At 36.7% G+C, this 13,385-nt stretch overlaps 1 protein-coding gene across 1 annotated transcript in view; it reads right to left on the minus strand.

Annotated features, from left to right (window-relative positions):
- mtor (mechanistic target of rapamycin kinase) overlaps nt 1-13,385 on the minus strand; it is a 398,131-nt gene that overhangs the window by 368,663 nt on the left and 16,083 nt on the right. The window contains exons 5-10 of the mRNA XM_079897701.1: nt 13,181-13,381; nt 12,941-13,075; nt 10,883-11,158; nt 4,067-4,175; nt 3,680-3,863; nt 2,868-2,996 (exon numbers count right to left, since the gene is read on the minus strand). Of these exons, the coding sequence (XP_079753827.1) occupies nt 2,868-2,996; nt 3,680-3,863; nt 4,067-4,175; nt 10,883-11,158; nt 12,941-13,075; nt 13,181-13,381 (1,034 nt within the window). The remainder of the gene's footprint in view (nt 1-2,867; nt 2,997-3,679; nt 3,864-4,066; nt 4,176-10,882; nt 11,159-12,940; nt 13,076-13,180; nt 13,382-13,385) is intronic.

Below are 13,385 nucleotides of genomic sequence, written 5' to 3' on the forward strand. Positions count from 1 at the left end.
TGCATTCATGACCTCAAGACAAGATTACTGTAATGCTTTATTAGCTGGTTGTCCTGCATCCTCAATAAACAAGCTACAGTTAGTCCAAAATGCAGCTGCTAGATTTCTTACTAGGTCTAGAAAATATGATCATATAACACCAATTCTATCATCTCTACACTGGTTACCTATTAAGTTCCGTATCAATTACAAATTATTACTACTGACCTATAAAGCCCTAAATGGTTTAGCTCCTGGGTATTTAACGGAACTTCTATCGCCCTACAATCCATCGCGCTCTTTAAGATCACTAAATTCGAGGCTTCTGGTCATTCCTAGGATATCTAAGTCCACTAAAGGAGGGAGGGCGTTTTCACATTTAGCTCCTAAACTCTGGAATGGCCTTCCTGATATTGTTCGAGGCTCAGACTCGCTGTCCCAGTTTAAAACTAGATTAAAGACGCATCTCTTTAGCCAAGCATTCACATAATACTTACCTTTTATACTACAGTTGAATCGGATCGAATGCAATAATATTATGAACAGCAGCTATGCTAATTATTTATATATATATATATATATATATGTGCGCTCTTTCGGCCACAACACAGTAGACAGCACTCAAGCCTTAACTACATATAGTTTTTCTTAGTTAACCCTCTGGGGTCTGAGCTGTTTTCTGGGCCCTTATTTCTGTTACTTGTGACATTTTCATGGCTAAAGTCTAATTACACTGTATTCAGCACAAACTCTGCTACAATAATATATCAGCAGCATGTGTGTAAAAGTTTGTAGTTTTGAGATAATGACATTTATGCGTGGTTTGTGAAAATACAAAAAAAAAAATCTCACTGAAATAAGGTCATGAAACCCATACTGATTATTTCTTCACAAGACTTTTGAAAATTGTATGACATAGCCTAGAATATTTGCTCTAAAACGATGTGAAAATCACCCTGACTGCTCATTCAGATAAGACAATATATTGATTTAAAAATTTTACGACGTGTTTTGTGCGACAAAGCTTTATGCGGGAGCTCATTAATATGTAAGCTTTTCACACCTGAGAAAGACAAAGACCCTCCCCTAACGGCCCTATTAGGAGCTATCAGGCCCTATCATTCTGAGCAACCTTGCACAAAGAATGAGGAGATTTAAAAAAGAATGGCTTTTAGATTGTTTGATTTATTTACAACACAACATAATCCAAAGATACACAACAAATGACAAAAAAGCACTCATTGAAAACAATGATCCAAATACAGAGACCTTTGTGCCATTCCTAAAAACATTGTACATACCTTTCATTTCCAAGGTGTTTGATTTTCACTTTACCATGTTCATGTACAGAGACTCGTGTGAATGTTGAAGTCAGCAGGACTCAGTGGCATCTGGGCCCTGAAAGAAAAAAAGTGAACATACTGATATCAAGAGAAAGGCCTGCACGATTTTGGGAATACATTTTAGATTTTTCTGGTTAAAATTGCTTTTTAAAATTCACAGAATACACACACACACACACAAATGTTTCCAACAATAATATAATGAACACCAGGTTTGTTGTGCCTTGTAGGCATAGGCTATGCGCAGTGCTGCATAAAATAATAAAAACAATAACCATAGCAGCCTATAAATCTTCCAAAATATTTCATTAACAACTAAGCTAGAGAAAAATATATTGATTATCATGTAACTTCAAATGTTTCCATTCGTTATGATGATATGAAATGAGATAATAGTAAAAACATGAAGCCGTTTGGTGCGTTTTGCTTTTCGAATGTATCAAATATGATACATTCAAATGCGATCGCGCTCAAATATAAAACATTATGGTTACCATATACATATCTACGTTTGAGCAGATATCCACAAACACAGTAACAGTAAACACGGGTCTAAATATTATAATATTCACCATATATCTAGCAACAGTTCAACTGCAATGTGAAATTTATGCAACAATAACAAACTAATATGTAAGAATTTCTTACCTTACATCTTTCTTGTCTTCAAATCGCATTCTTCTTCTTCTGAGGTAGCCTAAATCCAATGTAAGCTCACGGTGCGCCTTTCAAACTCGACGAAAAGCAGAGACTTGTGAAGTGTTTTGGTGTTTTGTTTTTGAGGTAATGAGCGCGATCGCGTTCCATGTGGAGATTTGCATGTGAATATCTTTTGCGCGAGTGGGCGTGTTCAAATTAAAAATAATTAGGAAGCGTTTGAGAAGCTGGACATCTTGTTGGTTTTATACAAATTACTTAAACAGAGAATATTTGTTTTCAGTTTGAATCCGATCATTTAAAAGTACACACTTAAATGTTTATAAAGGTATATGGCTCATAAATGTGTGACAAGTATTCGCTGAGTTTTGTTTCAGTTTATAGACGTGCTCAAGAAAAAAAAGTTCACCGCGACGGAGAGGCAGAACGCACACCCTGTTTATTTTCTTTATTTTACAAAAGCACAATGTTTTGATTTGATTGTAAGTGGACACATACAAAAGTAGAAATATCACAGATTCTTTTTTTATATTTCTTTTTTCTGTATGACCATAAATGACGGAGTAATTTAAGTTTATAGTTCTACAATGTGAAGAAAATCCAGCAAAACGCGCGGGCGCGTTTGCCGACCTCAGAGGGTTAAAAACCCGAACCAGACCCGAAGCCGAAGATATTCATGATACATTAACCCAAACCCGGCCTGAAAGCCATGATTTTTTCGGGACACGTCGAGCTCAGGTCAGGTGGCAGACTTCTGATGTAGAATCCAAGCAAAAAGTTTTTGCACAATCAACTGCATTTATGTTTAGTAGTTTCATTATTAGTTAATAATAACTAAGAAAAATTAGATTTAAACACTAACTCAAAGTAGTTTGACTGGTACAGTACCTGAGACCAACAGCTAACATAGGCTCCAGAAGTTCTTTGACATCCTGTTGGATACTAGGCCCCATAGCTCTGGACAGCATACTTATACAAGTAAACACAGTAGCATCCACCTGCATAGTCTTCTGCCTCCTAAAAGATTACAACACAGGACAGAGGAAGAAAAAGAAAAGAAAAGAAAAGAAAAGAAAAGAACATTTACAATGTATATAATTGTAATGTAATATAATTCTTAACTTTTAATGTTTAGTGAAACAGTAACAACACTAGTACATTTTATATTGAACTCTGATCATGTTGCCCGGCACTAATAAACATTGGACAGCAAACTTACTAACCTAATATTACTAAAAGTTGTACTCCTAGAAGTTGACGAAAAGAAATGTTATCAGATTTTGTACTTGTTAAAATGTACAGTCTTTTGCTTCCAGGGAAATACAAAATGCTCTCTAGAATGAGAACGTTCTACAGTTTAAACATTATGATATGTTTTTTATGATATGATATGTGGCTTCATTACTTTTGTCTATGGTACAAGCTATCAAGTGAAAATGCTGTACATGAACACAAGAAACAAACTGATCAACAGCCAATTGCATGGGATTAACTGGAAAAAAAAAAAATTTATTTAGCATGAATCATAACATTGCCATAGTCTTTAAACAAACAATAAATCATTTGAAGCTGAATGGTTCATCTGCTTAATAATCACTGTATGCCCTCTTATTGCTTTCATTTTTTAGGCCTCTAGATAGTGCTTGGATCTGAGCTGTGCACTGAAGAAAGTTTGGATTTGGATGGTTTCAGATTCTTACTTGTGTGCAAAGTCTTTAGGTGGCAGTGCAGCTTTAATAATCTCCAGGATCTTGGTGAGGAAGGGCTGAATTTCGGCCCTCACAGCCACCACCAGCAGACCCAGTGCTTGAAACGCTGCCGTCCTTTCCTTTTCTTTTTTCAGGCAGCCCAGCAGGTGCCCCATAGTGTCCTGCAAATACTGATCTGAGGGTAGAAGAAAAACATAGAAGAAAAAAATACATATAGTCAATCAAAAAAAAAAAAAAAGTAAAACCAAACAAAAGTATTATTGTAATATGCACAGTAGCACCACAAAAAAAACAAAAAAAAAGCTTTGTTAAAAATAAAGTGTCACTGAATTAGAGAGATATTTAATTATTGATATAAAAAATCAGTTGGTGGGTTACCAGTAAAAATGTGAGGCTGGAAGGCAGCGAGTCGAGGCAGAAGGTTTAGGATAGTCATCTGGATAAGTGGATTCTTACTGGTCCTGTATTTCAGCACCCAACGGCACACCTGATACAACAGCAGAGCCATAATGTCATAACATTTGTGCAGTTTGTTCCTTTCATAACACTATTCAGAAACATAATTGCAACATAAAATTCTATTACAAATGCAAAAAGTTCAGAAACTGAAACACAGATGTTATGGGCCATTTAGACAATATAGATAATTTCTGAATCATATATTAGCTCAAATTTGATAAATCAAACATTTTTGAAAACCTTTTAATCTTTAAATACATTCGACCATTTCAGTTTGTTTGAAATTTATTTGATGTTCCTTAAATTAAAAGAAAAATTAAAGAAAAATATTTGTTTTTGTTTATATTTGATTTACTTTAAATTTAAGAAAATATTTCATATTTCTTATGTCCAGAAAAGTTCTGTAAACTGTTACTAACCATTTGTTACCAACCATTTTACTAACCCTTTGCAACTAAAAAATGGTTTATGACAATACCATGCAGCCATTATATGACGTTTTTCTTCCCACTGAGTGTAGCTGGTGCTATAATAAGCAAATTTACATGTGTGCTAATGATTGCAGAAATGTATGGGCTAGAATCAATACCCTTAAATCAAATGGTCTTATAGAATTCCTGAATTTTCTGAAAAACATACTTTTAAGGGTGATTGTCTAACTCACTTGGAAATTGTTTGCACGCTTTCGAGGCTATATATATATATATATATATATATATATATATATATATATATATATATATATATATATATATATATATATATATATATATATATATATATATGATCCATTGAATAAAAGTTTTGTTTTTCATGCTGCTAAGAGAACCACTGGCCAATTACACGCTGCAAAATTTCGGAAGTGACATCTACATATAAATGCATGATTCACTCTTGAAATTGTATTTGACAGTGATAACTAACACGGGACAAAAAAATGGCATGTCAAAATAGATACGAGGAATGTAATTGCAGACAAACAGATTAATAGAAAAATATTTTTGATATTCCATTACAGTTAAAAAAGTAATGTCAAAGTAATGACTAATCTTAGTCTATATCTAATCTAATAATCTTAGATGTCTCACTGTACATTGCTATTCTTGTTATGGTGGAGCCATTGCTTACGCATTACATCTGCACTTTACTAGAGAACCATATGGAAGAAAAATTATGCTGAATTGCACTAACTTAAAAAACAATCGCTTGCATTAAAGGAATAGTTCACTTCCAAATTCTGTCATCATTTACTCACCCTCAAGTCGTTTCAAACCTGTATGAATTTCTTTCTTCTGCTGAACACAAAAGAAGATATTCTGAAGAATGTCTGTAACCAGACAGTTTCTGGGCCCCATTGACTTCCATAGTAGGAAAAAAAAATACTATGGAAGTCAATGGGGCCCAGAAACTGTTTGGTTACAGACATTCTTCAAAATATCTTCTTATTTTGAAGAAGATATAGAAGAAAGAAATGCATACAGGTTTGAAACGACTTGAGGGTGAGTAAATGATGACAATTTTCATTTGGAAGTGAACTAATCCTTTAACAGCTGGAATTTTAATGCATTGTATTTTCAGGGCTTGGATTTTTAGGGTCTGAAATTACTGTACACATACATTTAAGCTGTGAATATTTAAATTCATGATTAAAAATTCAATAATCCATATTCGCCTTCCAGACTTCACTTCTAAAATATTCAGTCTGTATAAAAATACAAGCCTTAAGGGGTCCTTGCCCTGAAAAACATTGAAGACCCCTGTCAGGACTCGTCCTTGACCATGATCCTGTATTATCATTGATTGATCTCCGGATCTGATTTGTTCGCCTTTTTGACCTCCTCTCTCTCACTGACAACTTGGACTTGGTCACTTTTTGACAGGTTAACTGGTTTGACCCTCACCTGACTGACTACTCTTCTGACTTCTCTACTTGAATTGGCCCAGAACCAGGAGACTCACGCCATTTAAATTCTGAACGTTACTTATTAAATAAAGTCTAATTAACATCTGTCTGCTCTTAAGTGCTTCCACTTAATAAAAAGTAATAAAAAGTAATAAAACAAGTAATAAAAACTCAGTGAGTGTTTTAGCGCAATTTTCTGACGTCATGGGATCACAACACTAAGAGATAGTAAATCTTTTTATGTTTTTTTTTTTTGTTTGTTTTGTTTTTTTTGTGTGTGCGTTCCCGAGATTAGACCTTCCTTAACATAATGCCGAAAACCCGAAGTCTCTAGGTGGTCTGGTTGAGGAGGAGATAGAAGTGCAAGATTGGTGCGCACCAGTGATGCGCGGGTTGATCCGAAATGAGCGGGTGCCTGCGGTCACCCGCGGTTACCCGCGGTTACGAGTCATCCAAAAATATTTTTAATGATATTCGGGTCGCGGTCGGTCGGGTCGTTTGAAATAAAGATGCCAATTAAACCTTTGTCATTTATATAGTTCTAGACACAATTTTCTATGAAAACGTTTTAAATTTAATTTACACTTTATTGGCTGAATAACTGGCGCGAAGATGACGCACGAGCTCAGTCTGCAGGTAGAGATGGAGGCGGCAAGAGAAAAGGTGAAGACTGGGGAGTGGAAGCTCCGCAAATACACAAATAGAAAGAGCAAAGTGTGGAAGACATTTGCCGAAATAATGAAAGATGATGACCAAAGTGCTGGCTTTGTCATGTGTAGGCTACTTCTTGCGATGCTATTTACACATTTGATAACCACAAAACTGGCACGACCAACCAGGCACGGCGCCAGGATTCCAGTTTTGGATAAGCCAGACCAATTGTGGGTGGGCCTTAAATTAAAAACGTTAAATAAAATAAAAATAAAAAAACTTTATCCAATCACTGCTTAACCTAATAAAAAAATATTGACTAATATAGCCTACTGTTATATTATCTGTGCGTATACATAATATAGATTTTAATAGCTTGATGCTCTTTAAATATTGTGTTGCATTGTAAAAGTAAATCCTCGATCGCTCTCCATGGTTCTGACCAAAGAAGAGAGCTTTGGAATCTCCATTATGCATATACCTGGGCTGCATTTTCCGATAACATTGTCTCTTAGCGCGCTGCGATAACTTAACTAAAGGTATACTACCAGTAAAGGTATATCATTGCTAGGCGTCTTCAGGGCTATCATCCACTCGTGAGGCAGAGGCGCTGACGCCCTCCTAGCAACGGCGCTGTTTTTGGTAAAACATGATTTTGACAACTTCATTAAGTTTTGTTTTATAGAAAACTCTTTTTAAAAGATTTTCTTTTTGTATAAATTGTATCTTAATTTTAAACAATGTTTTATCAATCAATTGCCCGTATTTATTAAATAAGAAGCAAATATATAGCAGACAAAATAAGGCGCCGGTACGCGATCACTGCATGTGAACTGGAGGGCGCCGAAACTCAGCTTGTGCCTCACAGATTTGATAAATATAGGCTATATATTACAGAAAGCTTGAAATGTCTACTTTTAAACGAAAATATTCAAACCAAAATAAATAGGCTATACTCTCTGATCATGTAGGCTAATCCATATGTGCATTTCTCTCTGGCGTTCATGGCGAGTCCGCAATCTCCGCATTGTCAACTTCATCTTTGCAGCGACACAGAAAACACCAGTTTATTACTAAACAATTAAATGTCTCCTTGCTAATTTAGACACATTCATAATCATTACTTTAAGCGGTTCTTTGTGGCAAGCTTTATGCGTGCGGTCATTACGCTTATTCCTGTAGGCTAGCCTATTTAAGTAATTAATTTAATATAAAGGGGCGATTTGTCCACGAATGGCTTAAATGAACAACTAGTCGACTAGAAAAAAAATTTGTCGGAGGCAGCCCTTATTCCACATATTTTCGAACCAGCAGGCCATCTGGGTTGGGCGAGCGACCGTGAGCGGAGCGGAATATTCAGAAATGCGCTCTCCGCTCACGAGCTCTGATCGGAACAAACCCGAACCTCACTGTCTGCTGAACTTGCGCAGAAACATAAAAATAGACATAGCCAGCTTTTTAAAATTGTTTTTAAAACTAAACATTTAGACTATTTTAGTACAAATTATGAGCTTATATTGACGATTTTTTATAATTCTTGACAAAATTAGAATATTAAGTTATATTAAGACGCTACGATGAGCATTATAGCTACTTTAAAAAAAATGCGGGTCAGGAAGCGGGTCGGGTACAATATTTTCTTTTTCGTTTTTTGCGGTCCGAGTTGCGGGCGGGTTAGTTGAAAACGTCGGTCGGGTGCGGTTTGTTTATACATTGACCCGCGCATCACTGGTGCGCACAGACAGAACAGAAATCATGAGTTAACAATCGCAATTTTGTCCGTAGGAAAATTGCGCTAAAAATTTAACTCGGTTAATCACATTTTTTTCTGTGATTAATCGCGATTAATCTCAATTAAAAACACTTAAGTTTTTAAAGGTTTATATAAGTTTTTATTTATATTTAGTTTTTATATATTTTATAATAATTACACAGTTAATCTCCAAATTAATGTAGAGACAACATAAAGACAGTATATTTTAAATATTTGTTTAATGGCATCTTTTTTATGAATCAAAATCAGTATCACTGATACTAATACAGCTATTGATGTCTGGATAAAAAAAAGATTTTTTCACCCCAATTACAGTGTAATTGAAAACTATAATTTTTTTTACATTTATTAGGCTTCAAAAAATATAAGAACTTTTAAATTTAAGTGAACTTCAAACAATCCTCACATAAACCCATAATAAATGTCATATTTACCTGTGCCCTTCCTGTCTAACAGGTATGAAATATACAGAAATTGAATAAAGTTCAAACAGTCTGCACTGCATAAATTATAAATTAAATATAGACTAATCCTTATTAAAGCCAGAGGTGTAAAGTCCAGGTTCAGAAAGTAAAAGTCCTCCTCAGTATTTTGTTCCAATCACCTGGATTTGCTAATTATCACAGTTTTTAGGAGATAAAACTAATTAGTGAAATCAGTTCATGGGTGGAATAAACATATGGCAGGACTTTTACTTTCTGACCCCTGGACTTTACACCTCTGATTAAAGCTACAAAAGTTCTTTAGTCAAGAGCAGTGAGTAAGTTTTTCTGTTTCCGTTGTTCTTTGATTAACTTTACTGACAGAAAGCTTTATTGGCTGCTGTCCCTTTAAAACCAGCCACTGCTGCACACCACGCAGATCTCACACGCGTCTCATTCTCTCACAACTCTTTACGTTCATTTAAGACTTTATTTAACTAATTTAAGACTGCTCTTATGTTACAAAACTGATATTTTGGCATATTTGTGTGTGTTATTGTTTGTTCAAACACGAAAACTGTATTTTGACGTGCTGCCTGTGCGCAAGATACTGGCGCGTGTCTTTCTGTGTATCTTGTGTGTCACAAACAGAACATTCACAGGCAGTGAGTGTTCTCTTTTGTCTTGTCGCGCTTGAATGGTTTAAAAGCATTTATGAATAAGAATAAGAATAAGAATAAGAGCGGGATCATATAAATTAAAGGTGCCCTAGAATTTGAAATTGAATTTATCTTGGCATAGTTAAATAACAAGAGTTCAGTACATGGACATGACATACAGTGAGTCTCATTTAAATCTCGTTTTTGAAAAACACCCCTGAAAAATAGGCGAATCTCCACATAACACCGACTGATGCAACAGTCGGGATCATTAATATGTACGCCTCCAAAAATGTGCATATGCCAGCCCATGTTCAATGCCAGGAACTGCGCCCTCCCAGGAATCTATAACGTTACCTAGGCTACTTTCACTTTTAAAAATTCATCATAACCGCGCGCGCGCGATCTGCTTGCAGTCGTCGAGATGGATGCTGAAGAGTTGAAGAAAAGAATAGCTAGTGGAGATTGTAAAGTTGTCGACACTACGTCATCAAAAATCTAGTCCAGTGTGTGGGAGAAATTTGGAGTTATCTGAAGAAAATTTTGTGAAAGGCTTATTTGCTGCATGCATTTTCGTGTTTGATAGCCGCAAATGTGGAACTTCATCGCCGAGGAAGCACGCAGATAACTGTGGTAACAAACCAAGCAGTTCTCGAACAGTATTTTTCAAATTTAACACTGTTAAGTATGTGTGGTGTGCAGGGCGTGTTTGAACCTAAAATTGTCAGATGTAGGCTAGACGAAATTGCGTGGCAGATATAACGTTAGTGTTGTAGCCGCGTCTGTTCGATTGGTAAAATGTGATAAGGCTACTCAGTTTTGTGGTAACGTTTGCCATGTTCTTCATGTACCGGCCTTTTTACAGTTTCGGCTGAAGTTGTCCTTTTGTCCTTGTGTTAAATGTCGTGTAATAAGTTCTGTATGACCTGGCAATAAACATTTTTGTAATTGTGTCTATAATGTGATTGGCTAAACTTATTTTATTTCGGGTGCGGGTCGGGTGTCAGTTCTATTTTAAGCGGGTCGGGTCGGGTGCGGATTTTAATTAGTGCTGCTGTCGGAAAACGGGGTCGGATGCGGTTTGAAGCACGGCGGGTACGGATTTACAAAATCGGACCCGTGCTGGACTCTGATGTACGGTTGAGCGCCTAATCTCTCCATTATCACGCTGGACATCAGGGACCTGTTTGCTGTCACTCTGAGCTACTGTAATGAGCCCGCAGTGAAACAGCCAATCAGAGCAGAACTCCTCATTACTATTCATGACCCTTCCAAATAAGGTAAAAACCTTAATTTCCTCTTCACTACAGTAATAAATACAATCACCTGGTCAAAACGCTCCTCCATCAGTTCTCTGCAGTACCGGCTCTCCACCAGCGTGCTTTTAGAGGGAACAGGTGCAGCTCCAAAACTTAGAAAGCCCTGTGGTGTGCTATATCCCAGCAGCCCCAGCAGAGCATTGGACTGCTGTGGCTGCACTGACTGAAAGCTGGTGAAGGGTGTGATGTGCCGAGGCTTAGTGCTGAAACCCATCAACTCCTTACAGTACTTATCATGAACCATCTGCTGCTGCGTGATCTCCTCCATCTCTTCTCTCATACGCTTCAGGAATAAAATAACCAAAATCATTAATCAAATAAGTAAAAACACTGAAGCAACGAATTATACCAAATGAGTGAAAGATCAAACAAAAATATAGCTGCGAGCAGCGATTGCGGGACCAAGACCAAGGGGTGGCAGTGTCACCGGCTTGGACCCTCCATCACTGCTCGCAGCTATATATATATATATATATATATATATATATATATATATATATATATATATATATATATATATATATATATATATATATATATATATATATAATAAATGTAACAAAAAAATATATATATACATTATATATATGTAACAAAATAAATAAACAATTATTAAATTGAAAAAAAAGAATAAAATGGGTTTAGTTCTGATATTTGTATAATTTTATATAGAAATAAATGGTGTATAATTATATTTTTAGAAGATAGGAGGTTTTTAGTGTTTCCTTTTTTGACATTACTTTAATCCCTCGCCATAGCAAAACCGTTTGAGATATTTATTATCTGTTTACAATTTAGCATCTTTAATGTATTTTCATCATGTTGAAAAAGTTTGGTGGGAATAAAATAAACCACTTAAGAGGAGTGGGTAATACAGAGGCTGATTTTGCAAAGAAATCCACATTCAAACCAAAATATCTGCCTTCCTGTTACTCGGAGCTAATTACTGTAAATTAGAAAGTTGTCCGGCATGATGAGTCCAATATGCGTACTGATTTTTGTGACTGTGGGTAAAAGTAACACCCCCACTTTTGTCAAAAGCATTTTGAAAGTGACACACTTCCTGCTACCAGTTGGTGGCGCTATAACTTTGACTCACAATAGTTACATCCATCTGATCGGCCTCTTACCACGAACACACTGCTGAAGTTTCATCAAGATCAGTTAATGTATGCAGAAGTTATAACACACTTCCTGTGTCCCATTATTCGCCATAAATTCGTTTCCTCGCCACGGCCAAACCGTTCGAGATATCAAAAATCCATTCGCAAGAATTCATCCTCAATGTCTTGACTTTATTCACATCGAATATGGTGGCGATCGGATAAAATCCCTAGGAGGAGTATTTCACATTCCATTGTATGCGTTTTCCAAACAACGTATAATAACTGACTTCCTGTTGGGCTTTTGTAAAACTTAGAGCACGAAAGTTGTTCGGACCGATGAGATCTATATGTGTACTGAGTTTCATATTATTACATGCAAGCGTGTTTGATTTATGGACCAAGTTTTCGGACCCCATTCCAGGGGGCGCTGTCGAGCCCCCCTGCCACGCCCCGGTACCAACTTCAGCCCGGCCCTGATGGCCGCAGGTTCTGACGGGTGTGCAAAATTTCAAGAGTTTTTGAGCATGTTAAGGGCCCCAAACGTGGCAAAAAGGCAAAAAAAAAAAAAAAAAAAAAAAAAAAAAAATTCCTTCCGGAAACAATAGGGCCTTCGCCCTTTCAGGGCTTGGGCCCTAATAATCCTAACGAAAACAATAGGGCCTTCGCCCTTTTAGGGCTTGGGCCCTAATAACAAATAATCCTAATGAAAACAATAGGGCCTTCGCCCTTTCAGGGCTTGGGCCCTAATAATCCTACCGAAAACAATAGGGCCTTCGCCCTTTCAGGGCTTGGGCCCTAATAATCCTTACGAAAACAATAGGGCCTTAGCCCTTTCAGGGCTTGGGCCCTAATAAAATAGAACAAAGAAAATAAAAAGAAAGAGTAAATAAGCTTCAGTAAGGCAGAGTAACGTGAGGTAATCATGTGTCATGCTGCCCGTAGCATGTTCAGTGTCATACCTCTCCCTCCATACTGCTTATTCGCACTAGTTCATTAAGAATGAGTAGAGCTCCATGCACACGGTCATCCTTATTCATGCCTTTCTCTTTAGCCAGAGTTTCATCAAAACCCTTCTCGGCTTCCTCAAATGTTTGCTGTAAATGACAACAAAATACATAGAATGTGTGAATGCCCATATACCCATAGCATTCATGCAAACATATTTGAAAACAGTTGATATGATATGTGTTGATTCTGACCTTGTACCACTGTGGTTTCTGCATCTCTTTGGTCTCTCTCTGTGTGGTGAGGATCAGAGAGGCTCTGAGTGCAGATACTGCACCCTCACGAATGGCCTGTTTGGAGTCCCACACAGCATAGAAAATGTTATCAAAGAATGGTTGCACCTGCTGGAAGAAGAATGTAGGTGCGCTAACGGCGAGCTCTCGCAAAACCAGCACCTGA

Source organism: Squalius cephalus, assembly GCF_949319135.1.
Source record: "Squalius cephalus genome assembly, chromosome: 16".
Taxonomy (NCBI): domain Eukaryota; kingdom Metazoa; phylum Chordata; class Actinopteri; order Cypriniformes; family Leuciscidae; genus Squalius; species Squalius cephalus.